At 45.8% G+C, this 13,789-nt stretch overlaps 1 protein-coding gene across 1 annotated transcript in view; it reads right to left on the bottom strand.

Moving 5' to 3' along the window:
* Positions 1–13,789, bottom strand: part of YJEFN3 (YjeF N-terminal domain containing 3) — a 34,680-nt gene that overhangs the window by 17,414 nt on the left and 3,477 nt on the right. Inside the window, exon 2 of the mRNA XM_084826030.1 lies at positions 8,444–8,552. Coding sequence (XP_084682156.1) covers positions 8,444–8,552 — 109 coding nt within the window. The remainder of the gene's footprint in view (positions 1–8,443; positions 8,553–13,789) is intronic.

Raw genomic sequence — 13,789 nt, forward strand, 5'->3', positions numbered from 1 at the left:
TAAAACTGCAAAGATAAAAGACTAAAAAGCTAAAATGGTTGGCTATGTGTGAGAGCCTATGTAGGAGGGCACAATTGTAAGGAAGGGGCATCCCCTCTTAAGCTAGTCTGGTCCAGAAGTTCTTGTTCAAACTGCCGGCAATAAGTTCCGCTTAGTTCCTCTATTGATATTCGGAATTGTGTGGAGTAGCTGTTTCCACTGCAGTCTGAAAGTTTCCTAGAATTTGCATTTGTAAGGAAGCTGGTCGTTAACTAATAAAGTACGCCTGAAGCCTGGTATCCTGGATTGTGTTGATTGCGAAGGGGGAGGATGAAGGAATGTGACACCCAGGTCTTAGCGGTGGCCAGGAGTATACTTGCATAGCTGAGGCGAGAGCGCCAACTGTGCCCGTTCCTAGAGACATCTCACCAGGCCACGGTCACACACGCCTTAGTGACATCCCGTTTGGATGACTGCGATGCGCTCTGCGTAGGGCTGCCTTTGAAAAGTGTTCAGAAACTTCAGCTGGCCCAGACTGCAGACTGTTCACGGGGGCCGGGTACAGGGAGCGCGTGACCCCCTTCGTCACAACAGCTTCACGGGCTTCTGGTCTGCTTTTGGGCACAATTCAAAGTGCTGGTTGTGATCTTTAAAGCCCCTTAAGGTTTTGGACCAAGATGTCCGAAAGACTGCCTTCCCCCTTATGAAACGGCCCAGGTTTCAAGATCTTTGCTGTTTTCATTCTATTATTATTGTGTTTTTAATGTATTCATTTTATTGTTTTAATTAAGTTTTTATTTTAATTTTTGTTAGCTCCTGTGACTGAAGGCCACCTTGAGTGCCGTTTTTGTGGGAGAAAAGCAGGGCACAAATCGAATAAATGTCTTGCTTCCAGTATTGGAGGCAGCATGCCTCTGAATACCAATTGCTGGGGTCCACTAGCAGAAGGGTGTTATTGCATTCATGCCCCATTTGTGGGCCTCTCTAGGGCATCTGGCTGGCTAGTGTGGGGCAGGATGCTGAATTGGATGCTCTGATCTGGCAGGACTCTTCTTAAGTTCTTAAGAGCCTCAGTTGCTCAGATTCATTCCTTTTTTACTCTATTGTATTCTCAGTCCACATTAGTAGAGTGGGGTAAGATGCAAATTAACTGGAAGAGTAGCAAAGTGTGCCTGCTCCTCCTCTGGAATTAAATTTAAGAAATTCTCCTAGTTCATCAAGGGGAATCCAGAAGGAGAGGAATGCAGCGCAGAGGGCAATCCCAAAAGAATACAGGAAGGCAGAATCAAGGGAAATGTTATTTTGATTCCAATGACAGTGTGTTCTAAACATCCTGTTAATCATTTTCATTGACTACAGTTGTCACTGTAGCCTTTCAGACAACCCTGCAAGATGTCCTGCCCCTGAAATAGGAGTCTAATGGAAGAAAGAGGAAGGGCTGACTCTCATCCATGTACCTTTGTTGATATAAAGTAATGCTTTACACATTAAACAGGGCAGCTATGTAGATACATAAAAAAAGGCACAAGTTTCTATTCCTCATGGCTCATTGAGTGTGCTGATATCTTAGAGCATTTCTACACCAGACTAAAACCCTGCACCTTTACCGGGGCTTTCTGCTTTCGTTTTAAATGCAGGATCACAATAGGCTCTCTTTACATGCACTGCCCTTCCCCCTGCCCCCTTTTCCCCTTATCTGTGTATTCTATATGTTTCATTAGATAGCCACTAGATGGTGCTGTGGTCTAGCACCTCTTATTGTGTAACTTCCTCTTTTTATGAGGGAGTGTAACGCATGGTAATTTGAAAGCTCATTATCTCCGATCTTTTAAAAAGTGGGATAAAGGCCATTTAGCGCGGGAGATGCCCTGGAGGTTGATGACATCATGTAAAGGACCCGCAAACTTCCATGAGTGACCAATCTCAATCGCAGGATAAAAGCTGCATATGGAGAAGCCCTTAGAAGCCCGAGGGAAGGCTGAATTATACTGTCCCGTGATTCTGGAGGATGGGCATCAGTATCCTTGTTCCTCCACATTAGTAGCAAAATATGTAACAGTATTAAAAAAAATGTGCTCTCTCCATGTTAATTAGGACCATGGAATCCTAATTCTCTGATTTTAAATTATTTTTATAACATGTAAATATTTATAAGCCACCTTTCCACCCAGGAAAGCAAACAGACATATATATCCCAATAATATAATAATATAATATAACTTTAAAATTTTAAAATACAAAGCACATTACAATAAAACCCCATTTCCAGAGCCACAGCAATAAAACATAAAACAAACAGCAGCATTACTAATAAAATCACATAAATTAAAAGCCATTTGGCCCAAATGGGTTTCCAAACCTTTTTTAAAAACTGCAACTGAGGACGCACAACCTGCTACACATTCCTAAGAAGGGAATTTTGGAGGAGAATAATGGCACTATATTCATTAAAACACAACTGCTTTAGGCATGGGTTTCAAACTAGTGCTGTAAAGAAATCACTTTTAATGAGTGTTGCCAATTTGCAATTGTAAAATTAGCCAGGGAATGTGGCCTAGTGAGCAGAGCCTACTGGTTTGGGGTGGTTCAGAGTCTAGACGCTGGCAGATTTTGCTAAATTCAAAAGATGGAGCTTGTGAGATTAATTGTAGTCAAAAACAAAACAAAAAACCTCACCACCACAGTGCAAAACACTTGGCATCTATAACAAAAATAACTGATTCCGACCTTAGCAAACAAAAAAAAAATGGATAGGCCTAAAAGTTGGCAATGCATTGTGTTTTTCCTGGGGGGGCAGGTAGGGAGTTCCTATTTCTCCCTCATACTGGCCAATGCCAGACTTTGGAAACCACCTGGCATTTCCTCCGCAGAGAAGTCGTAATCTTATAAGATGATGTGGCAAGCCTGCGATCAATTAAAACACCCAGCTAGGGTAAATAAACGGTACCCAAAGTAGGGATGTCAGAGAATTTCGCCACGAATCTCGTGGAGGCCGAATGCCAGCATATTAGGCCCCCCGAAATCGGTGGTGGAACGGTCTGCCACCCCGCCCCCGCCCCGGGACGGGACTTACCTTGGGCGGATCTTCCTGGCGGCAGCGGCGGCAGTTCGGCAGTGGTTCAGTGGCGGATTTACGTAGCCTATCACGGCTGATTTAAAAGAAAGAAAAAAAACGCGCGTATGCAAATGGTGGCGCCCATGGGTGCCGCCATTTGCGTTCCTTATTTTGGCACGTCTTAGTCTACGTAAACATTTATGTAGACTAAGATGGCGAAAATAAGGGGAATGCAAACAGTGTAGACGCTACGCTGTTTGTGTTCCCCTTATTTTCGTCGTCTTAGTCTACGTAAATGTTTACGTAGACTAAGACGTGTAAAATAAGGAACGCAAATGGCGGCGCCCATGGGCGCCACCATTTGCATATGCGTGTTTTTTTTCCTTTTAAGTCAGCCGTGATAGGCTACGTAAACATTTACGTAGCCTATCACGGCTGACTGCAGGAACGCAAACGGCGGCAGCTATGGCCTCCGCCATTTGCGTCCCTGCTAGCCAGCGGCTGGCAGCTCCGCAGAATCCCTGTGGAGTGGAGCCGGCCGGCCAGAATTTTGGGGGGGAGGGACAGAGCGCCTCCCCCCCCGGCCAGAATTTCGGGGGGAGGGACGGAGTGCCTCCCCCCCACCTCGAATCAATTTCGTTAAAAGGTAAGTGACTTTCGTACATCCCTAACCCAAAGCATCCAAAAACAACATGCCAAAGGAAGGGGCGGAAGGATGAAATGCACTCTGGTCAACGTCAAAAGGAGCCACTGATGTGGAAGCAAGTTGTTGTTGTTGTTGTTCAGTCGTTCAGTCGTGTCCGACTCTTCGTGACCCCATGGACCATAGCACGCCAGGCCTTCCTGTCCTGCGCTCTCTCCCGGAGCGTGCTCAAATTCATATTCATTGCATCGGTGATGCTATCTAGCCATCTCATCCTCTGCCGTCCCCTTCTCCTTTTGCCTTCAGTCTTTCCCAGCATCAGGGTCTTTTCCAGGGAGTTTTCTCTTCGCATTAGGTGGCCAAAATATTGGAGCTTCAGCTTCAGTATCTGTCCTTCCAATGAGCACTCAGGGTTGATTTCCTTTAGGATGGACTGATTTGACCTCCTTGCAGTCCAGGGCACTCGTAAGAGTCTTCTCCAGCACCACAGTTCGAAAGCATCAATTCTTCGGCGCTCAGCCTTCCTTATAGTCCAGCTCTCACAGCCATACATTACTACTGGGAAAACCATAGCTTTGATTAGACGGACCTTTGTCGGCAAGGTGATGTCTCTGCTTCTTACTATGCTGTCTAGGTTGGCCATAGCTTTCCTCCCAAGGAGCAAGCGTCTTTGAATTTCATGGCTACAGTCACCGTCTGCGGTGATCTTGGAGCCCAAGAAAGTAAAATCTGTCACTGCTTCCATTTCTTCCCCTTCTATATGCCAGGAAGTGATGGGGCCAGATGCCATGATCTTAGTTTTTTTAATGTTGAGTTTCAAACCAGTGTTTGCACTCTCCTCTTTCACCCTCAACAAGAGGCTCTTGAGATCCTCTTTGCTTTCTGCCATTAGGGTGGTATCGTCTGCATATCGGAGGTTGTTGATAATTCTCCCAGCAATCTTAATTCCGACCTCTGATTCATCCAACCCGGCATTTCTCATGATGTACTCTGCATATAAGTTAAATAAGCAGGGTGACAATATGCAGCCTTGTCGTACTCCTTTCCCAATTTTGAACCAATCGGTTGTTCCATGTCTGGTTCTTACTGTTGCTTCTTGACCCTCGTACAGGTTTCTCAGGAGACAGGTAAGGTGGTCTGGTACTCCCATCACTTTCAGAATTTGCCACAGTTTGTTGTGATCCACACAATCAAAGGCTTTAGCGTAGTCAATGAAGCAGAAATAGACGTTTTTCTGGAATTCTCTTTCTTTCTCCATGATGCAGCGAATGTTGGCGATTTGATTTCTAGTTCCTCTGCCTCTTCTAAACCCAGCTTGTACTTCCGGTAGTTCTCGGTTCGCATACTGCTGAAGCCTAGCTTGTAGGATTTTGAGCATCACCTTGCTGGCATGTGAAATGAGCGCAATTGTGCGGTAGTTTGAACACTCTTTGGCGTTGCCCTTCTTTGGAATTGGAATGTAAACTGACCTTTTCCAGTCTTGTGGCCACTGTTGAGTGTTCCAGATTTGTTGGCATATTGAATGCAGCACTTTAACAGCATCATCTTTTAGGATTTTAAATAGCTCGGCTGGAATACTGTCATCTCCGCTAGCTTTGTTGTTACTAATGCTTCCTAAGGCCCACTTGACTTCACTCTCTAGGATGTCCGGCTCAAGTTCAGTGACCGCACTATCATGGCTATCAGGGACATTAAGATCTTTCCTGTATAATTCTTCTGTGTATTCTTGCCACCTCTTCTTAATCTCATCTGCTTCTGTTAGGTCCCTGCCTTCTTTGTCCTTTATCATGCCCGTCTTTGCACAAAACGTTCCCTTGAGATCTCCAATTTTCTTAAAGAGATCTCTAGTCTTTCCCATTCTGTTCTTTTCCTCGATTTCTTTGCATTGTTCATTTAAGAAGGCCTTCTTGTCTCTCCTTGCTATTCTCTGGAACTCTGCATTCAGTTGGGTATATCTTCCCCTTTCTCCCTTGCTTTTCGCTTCCCTTCTTTCGTGAGCTACTTGTAAAGCCTCATCAGACAGCCACTTTGCTTTCTTGCATTTCTTTTTCTTTGGGATGGATTGAGTTGCTGCCACCTGAACAATGTTACGGACCTCCGTCCATAGTTCCTCAGGCACTCTGTCTATCAGGTCTAATCCCTGAAATCTATTCCTCACCTCCACTGTATATTCATCAGGGATATGATTTAGGTCATACCTGAACGGTTTAGTGGTTTTCCCGACGTTCTTCAATTTAAGCCGAAATTTTGCAAGAAGCAGCTCATGATCTGAGCCACAGTCAGCTCCAGGTCTTGTTTTTACTGACTGTATGGAGCTTCTCCATCTTTCGTTGCAAAGGACATAATCAATCTGATTTCGATATTGACCATCTGGTGACGTCCATGTGTAGAGTCGCCTGTTGTGCTGTTGGAAAAGAGTGTTTGCTATGATCAGCATGTTCTCTTGGCAAAACTCTATTAGCTTTTGTCCTGCTTCATTTTGTACACCAAGGCCATGCCTGCCTGTTATCCCGGTGATTTCTTGACTTCCTACTTTAGCATTCCAATCCCCTATGATGAAGAGGACATCTTTTTTTGGTGTTAGTTCTGGAAGGTGTTGTAGGTCTTCATAGAACCGATCAACCTCAGCTTCTTCGGCCTCAGTGGTTGAGGCATAGACTTGAATTACTGTGATGTTGAATGGTTTGCCTTGGATTCGTACTGAGATCATTCTATCATTTTTAAGATTGTACCCCAGTACTGCTTTTCCCACCCTTTTGTTGACTATGAGTGCTACTCCATTTCTTCTAAGGGATTCTTGCCCACAATAGTAGATATGATGGTCACCTGAATTAAATTCGCCCATGCCTGTCCATTTTAGTTCGCTGATTCCCAAGATGTTGATGTTCAATCTTGCCATCTCATGTTTGACCACCTCCAGCTTACCTTGATTCATTGATCTGACATTCCAGGTTCCTAAACAATATTGTTCTTTACAGCATCGGATTTTCTTTTCACCACCAGACACATCCACAGCTGAGTGTCCTTTCGGGTTTGGCCCAGCCGCTTCACTCTTTCTGGCGCTACTTGGAAATACCCTCTGCTCTTCCCAGTAGCATATTGGACACCTTCCGACCTGAGGGGCTCATCTTCTGGCGTCATCTCTTTTAGCCTTGTGATACGTTCCATGGGGTTTTCTTGGCAAGAATACTGGAGTGGGTTGCCATTTCCTTCTCCAGTGGACCACATTTTGTCAGAACTCTCTGCCATGACCTGTCCGTCTTGGGTGGCCCTGCACGGCATAGCTTATGGCTTCACTGAGTTACGCAAGCCCCTTCGCCACAACAAGGCAGTGATCCTGGTTATAAAACCTGGATCCATCCCTCCAGATGTTTTGCGTGACAACTCCTATCTGCTCCAGCCAGCAGAGCCAATGGTCACGGATGATGGGAATTATAGTCCAACAATAACTGGACGGCGCCAAGTCGGGGAAGGTTGCCATTGATTTTGGCAGCCAGATGCCATTGTGTCTGTCCCATTGGACAGTTGCACCTCATTTCGGTTGATAAAAGGGGAAGAGTGTTTTTTCCCCACTCTGTTCTTTTATAAATCCGGATTTCACTCTGTACCGCATTCTACTCCTGCACAATTCCAGTTCAACTTAGGAGAAATTTTAAAACTAATTCTAGAACGAAGGATGCATCATCTTCCACAGCTTGCAGTTAATTTCCGTCTTTCCTCCCACTCCGTGTTACCTTCTGCCTGGACAAACACTGCAAAATTTACAACTGCGTCAAGGTTCCTTTTGTGCTGAGCTCTGCCGGTGTGCCCATGCATACCTGAGCAGTGGTCAAAGCACCACACAGGATGAATCTTGATTCATGTGTATCTACGGAATGAGTCTCTTTGAAATTGCTTTCTTTTTAATATGGATGAGCGCAAACGAGAGGAAAAACACAGAAGAAAGGAAAGAGAGGAAGAAAAGAAGACTGCAGAAGAGAGGAAAACGACTTGGAAGAACTGAAAATTTTTAATGTACAGCAGGACTGGGGAACCTCTCTCAGTTGAATTCTGTTTCGGAGCGCTCTTGGGGGACCAGGGTGTGCCCATGCATACCTGAGCAGTGGTCAAAGCACCACACAGGAAGAATCTTGATTCATGTGTATCTACGGAATGAGTCTCTTCGAAATTGCTTTCTTTTTAATATGCATGAGCGCAAATGAGAGGAAAAACACAGAAGAAAGGAAAGAGAGGAAGAAAAGAAGACTGCAGAAGAGAGGAAAACGACATGGAAGAACTGAAAATTTTTAATGTACAGCAGGACTGGGGAACCTCTTTCAGTTGAATTCTGTTTCGGAGCGCTCTTGGGGGACCGGGGGGGAGACACATACCAGTGGTGGGTGGGACCAAAGGAAAAAGGAACACGTTCAAAATATCAAAAACGCCAGCATATTTTAAGCTTAAAACTCTTACTGCGCCTTTTAGAATGGGGAGGGGGGGGGACTGCGCAGAAACCAGGAACCACCAACTGGTCAGTGTTCATGGGACTGAATCGCTCTGGGACATTATGGGAAATTTTAAGTGTAGTCAGACACAGCTGCCTAGTGCTGCTTGCGGGGGTTGCCATCACAGCCAGAGAAGTCCAGCAGGGTCCACTGACAGAGGCCCACCGGAAGACACTCTGCCCCTCAAACTGGGGCCAGCACCAGTAACATGGTTCTTTAGATCACACCCAGCACCTCCGCTGGGACACCCCCAGTAGCCCCTCCCAGGGACAGTGAACTCACCTTGGCCACTGCCATGGCGGACGCATGGCCCCAGATCTCGATCAGCTGCTGATGTCCAAACCTGAACTCTTCTAGGAGCTCCTTCTCAATGGCCACTGCTTCTTCTCTGCTGCAATGGAGGGTGGGGTGGGTGGGACATGGTTAAAAAAATCCCCAGGAAATCCCATTTGCACATCTTTCTGTCAAAGAGCAGCACTGCAACTGGACGATTTCATTGGAGGACAGTCTGATGATGGCTACCAGCCGCAACAGGTAAATGGATACTCCATGTTGAGGACCATCTGGCTAGGGTGGGGAGGTGGCACGTTCAGTGAGGGCAGGAGTGTACCTCCCAATGGGCTCTGCGGGGCCAGTTTACCCCCCAATTCCCTGATGTGCCAAAAAGGTCCTCAGAATCATAGAGCTGGGAGCCCATTTGGGCCAACCATGTACTCAATTTAGGAAATCCAGAGATAGAACATCTCCAACAGATGGCTGTCCAGTCTCTGCTTGAAAACCTCCAGTGTGGGAGAGCCCACTCACCACCCCTCTAGGTAATTGGTTCCGGTGTGGAACTGTAAAGGTTTGAGGCCTACAGAGGCAGGGAAAAGAAAAAGGTCAGGCCTAGAGGCCTGGAGTTTTTGTTGGGAGGGGGTATCTCTAAGAGGAATAGTTTCATTTCCCCAATTAAGTTTCAGTTTCTTTTCCCCAGTTAAGATTCATTTCTTCAGGTTTGAAGCAGTACTTTTGGTTTTGGGGGAGGAGGGTATAAAAAGAGAGAGAGAGTAAGAGCAGAGTTGGGGAGACCAGAGCCTGAAGAGGGAGCAGGAAGAAGCAGCCTGGAGAAGTCTAAGTGCAGCTAGGGTAAAGGAACTTGCGTTTTGCGATCTTTATTTTCTCGTAAGGCCTTTTGTATCACTCAGCTCTATTGTGTAAATATCTTTTGTTGTAATTTGCTTGCTATAAGTTACCAGTAAACGGTTGTGGTTAAAACCCCAGGTGTCTATAGAGTGTCAACCACCCCCATCTACAGCCTACACCCCACATTATTGGGAAGGAGAAGTTTAAAAGAAGGAAGGTGGGACTCTTAAGGAGGCAAGAGATCCTTAAGGAGTTGCTCAGGGGGTCCAGGTCATAAGGGGAACCCTGGCAGGAACATTTCTTTAACGATTTTATTTATTTTTATTTCTTTATTTATTAAATTTATTAGTTGCCCATCTGGCTGGTCACCCAGCCACTCTGGGCGATGTACAGCATATAATAAAACAGTTTAAAACAATAAAATTCTACAATAAAAACGTTTTCTAAAATACCCTAACCCACCCCAAATGCCTGCCTGAACAACCACGTTTTTAATGCACGGCGGAAGCTCATTAAAGAGGGGGCATGGTGGAGTTCCCTAGGGAGGGAGTTCCTCAGAGTGGGGGCCACCACAGAAAAGGCCCTGTCCCACGTCCCCACCAGTCTAGCTGTCCTGGCTGATGGGACAGAGAGAAAGCCATCCGAGGCTGATCTTGTTAAGTAGCCTGTCTGGTGTTGCTGGAGGCGCTCCTTAAGATAGGCTGGGCCGGAACCATATAGGGTTTTAAAGGTCAAAACCAACACCTTGAATTTGGCCCGGAAAACAACTGGTAACCAGTGCAACTCCTTCAGCACTGGAGTGATGTGATCTCTCCGGCAGCTGCCTTTAATCAGGCGAGCCACCGCGTTCTGTACCAGCTGCAGTTTCCGAACCGTCTTCAAGGGTAATCCCACGTACTGTAACGCATTACAGTAGTCTAAATGAGAGGAGACCAGGGTATGTAATACCAATGGGAGCAGATCGTCGGGAAGGAAGGGGCGCAGCCGCCGTATCAGATGGAGTTGGTACAGCGCTGTCCGGCTCACAGCTGACACCTGAGCCTCCATGGACAGCTGGGAGTCCAAAATGACCCCCAGGCTGCGGACCTGGTCTTTCAAGGGTAGCCGTACCCCATTCAACACCAGGTCAACATCCCCCAGCCTCCTCTTGTCTCCCGCCAAAAGTACCTCGGTCTTGTCAGGGTTCAGCTTCAGCTTGTTCCTCCCCATCCAACCACTCACCGTCTCCAGACATTTGGACAGGGATTCTACGGCCAACCCTGGTGAAGATTTGAACAAGAGGTAGAGCTGTGTGTCATCCACATATTGATGACACTGCACCCCAAACCTCCTGATGATAGCCCCCAGCGGCTTCACATAGATGTTAAATAGCATTGGGGAGAGGATGGAACCCTGTGGCACCCCACAAGTGAGTGGCCACGGGTCCAAAACCTCCTCTGCCAGTGCTACCCTCTGGGACCTGCTGTAGAGGAAGGACCGGAACCACCGCAATACGGTGTCTCCAATGCCCAACCCCTCCAGGAGGTGCAGGAGGATACCGTGGTCAACGGTATCAAAAGCCGCTAAGAGGTCGAGGAGAACAAGGAAGGAGCATTCACCCCTATCCAGAGCCCTCTGGATTAACGATCAATTAAAATCTCCCTTTTAATAATTTAAGCTCATTAGATCTAGTCCTGCTTCCAGGGATAGCAGAGCATAAGTCTTTGCCCTCAGTCTTCTCTTCTCCAGGCTAAACACAGACATTTCCTTTAGCCTTTCCTCATAGGACTTGTTTTCCATATCCCTGACCCATCTTCATTGGCCTCCTCTACGACTATTCCAATTTGTCTACCTCCTTCTTAAAGTGTGGTGCCCAAAACTGGATGTAGTACTCCAGATGAGGTTTGCCTAGTGCAGAATAAAGTGAAGCTATTACTTCTCATGGCTTGGAATCTATGGTTCTTTTAATCCAACCTAAAATCACATTAGCCTTTTTTGCAGTTGCATCACACTGCAAGGCTCATATTCAGCTTGTGATCGACTGCAATCACATGTAGTCCAGCATTTCTTATTCTGACAGCAGCTCTCCATGGTCTTAGCTACCTATATGACAATAATTCTAAATGTAACATAATTCTAAATGTAAATTATGCACAGCATATGTACACCTATACATTAAATAAATGTATATTCTCTGATTGCAAACTGCCTCCTCACTCTCCAATGTTCTGAACTACGGACTGTTATTTTTTAAGTGTGAAGCATGAATTTGGCAGCGCTTAAATGTAACCTCTTTGTCGTGAAATTCAGTGGCAATGTTTAAACACACACTTGCACACGCACCACCACCACCATGAAACATTACTACAAAACACATTGCGAAATGTTGATGGATTTGTGCAAAATTTGATTTCAGCTGCCATGTTCTCTATGATCTGACAAGCATGCGTTAGGCTGGTGTATCTGGAGATATCAGAACGCTTTTGGGCCCAGCAGTGTAAAAAATGCAGCAGTGTTCATACTCCAACACATGTCTGACCTCAATGTCTCATGGGTCTCCCACTCCACCTTCCTGCAGCAACGGCCCATTGAGGATGGCTGTCTCCATCCTTTAGAAAAATAAAACGTTTGGCTACTGTCATGTGGGATTTATTATGTGAGTTAACGTTGGGTCAGCTAGCTCCTGAACAAAAACCATGTAGATGCCCTGCACCCCGCCGCTCCATAGTTATATCTGCTGCTCCATTGCTGTAGGGGCGAGGAAGCAGACTGGAATTTGCATGTTACAGATATTTAGACAATGCTTCGGTTGTTTTATTCCTGGCTCAGAGCTTCAAATGCCCTGGCGCGAGATGCAAGGAGTGGGCCTGGGGGTGGGGGGACTGAACAGTAATTGTTCACATATGTCAGTGCATTGAATCCAAATGGATGAGAAAAACAACTCATATTTCGGACAGTTGTAAACCTTTTGTTGTGGCTGCTTTTATGAAAAGCTAACCTGAGGTAGGAACTGAAAGGGAAGTGTATGGTCAAGATAGGTGACCCAGAGAAGCTGAGGGGTGTGTGTTTGTGTGCGTGTGTGTTTATGGAAGAGGCCTTTGAGGATATGACACAGGTGTCCTAAGCTACTCGAAGAGTGGGGCAATGAAGGAGCAATATATCAATGTTTACATGCTAATGCTAGAAACTTGGAAGAGGAGAGCTTCCTTTCAAACAAGAACATAGATACTGTGGGCTTAACCTTGCAGAATGGCCCCTTAAACATCTGCTCACACATGGCCTTGAAAATGCTTTCGGTAATGGAGGAGAAAGAAATGTTTCCACTTTCTATCTACATTATTTAGCTTTTCCTAACCTTTTTCTAGTATTACGAGAGAGGAACTTTTTTCTCCCTCTCACATAATACTAGAACCCAGTGGGGTCTCCCCATGAAGCTGATGGGTGGGAGATTCAGGATGGATAAAAGGGAGGACTTCTTCACACAGTGCAGAGTTAAACTATGGAATTTGCTGCTTCAAGATGTAATGATGGCCGCCAACTTGGATGGCTTTAAAAGGGGGTTATCTTTCCAGTACAAATACCTTTCTGCTGTTTTATCGATTACTGTGCTATTTGTTGTTTGGTATATTGTTTATTAGGGGCTGCGGTGGCTTAGTGGTTAAGACGCTGAACTGCAGACCGGAAGGTCAGCAGGACAGCAGTTTGAGACCCGAGTGCCGCGTGACAGAGTGAGCTCCCGTCTTCAGCCCCAGCTTCTGCCAACCTAGCAGTTTGAAAGCAAGAAATCGCAAGTAGATAAATAGGCACCGCCTCGGCGGGAAAGGTAACCGCGTTCCGTGCACCTCGGTGTTCAGTCATGCCAGCCACATGGCCATGGAAGCGTCTTCGGACAGCGCTGGCTCTTCGGCTTAGAAACGGGGATGAGCACCGCACCCTAGAGTCGGACACGACTGGTTGGGGACACCTTTACCTTTTTTTTTTTTTTACCTTTTATATTGTTTATTATATTGTAATTGTTTATTATATTGTATTTTATTCTTTTAAATATTTGTATAGTGTTTTATATTTTTAACTGTTTTAAAATGGCATTTCAAATTTGCAATCTGCCCAGCGAACATTAGTTATTGGGAGGAGAGGACTAGAAGGAGAAGCTGCTTTACCTGGGCTGCCTTCAGGTGTGTTTTTGCCTTGCCCCGCCCGCCTACAGACAGACATTAGTTATTGGGCAGATTAGAAATGTACGAAATAAATAAAATTATGCACATTAGCCATTCAACTTGCATTACCTATATAAGCAAGATATAGATATACCTTATACCTGTAAGTGCTTGGTGACTCACTTGCTATTCTGCAAGAAATGGGAAGCTGAGGTCTGGGGAACAGACTATCATCCTGCAAGGTTCAGTTCCCTCCCCATGGCTCCTAGAAGTTAAGTCTCATCATGCATCTCATATCTAGAGCACACATGTGAATTGTGTGCCTGAACTCCAAAACACACGACCACGCCTGCCATTTTACACACAGCAG

Source organism: Heloderma suspectum, chromosome Z (assembly GCF_057233095.1).
Source record: "Heloderma suspectum isolate Gila_16-S chromosome Z, 16-S_ref, whole genome shotgun sequence".
In the NCBI taxonomy this organism is placed as follows: domain Eukaryota; kingdom Metazoa; phylum Chordata; class Lepidosauria; order Squamata; family Helodermatidae; genus Heloderma; species Heloderma suspectum.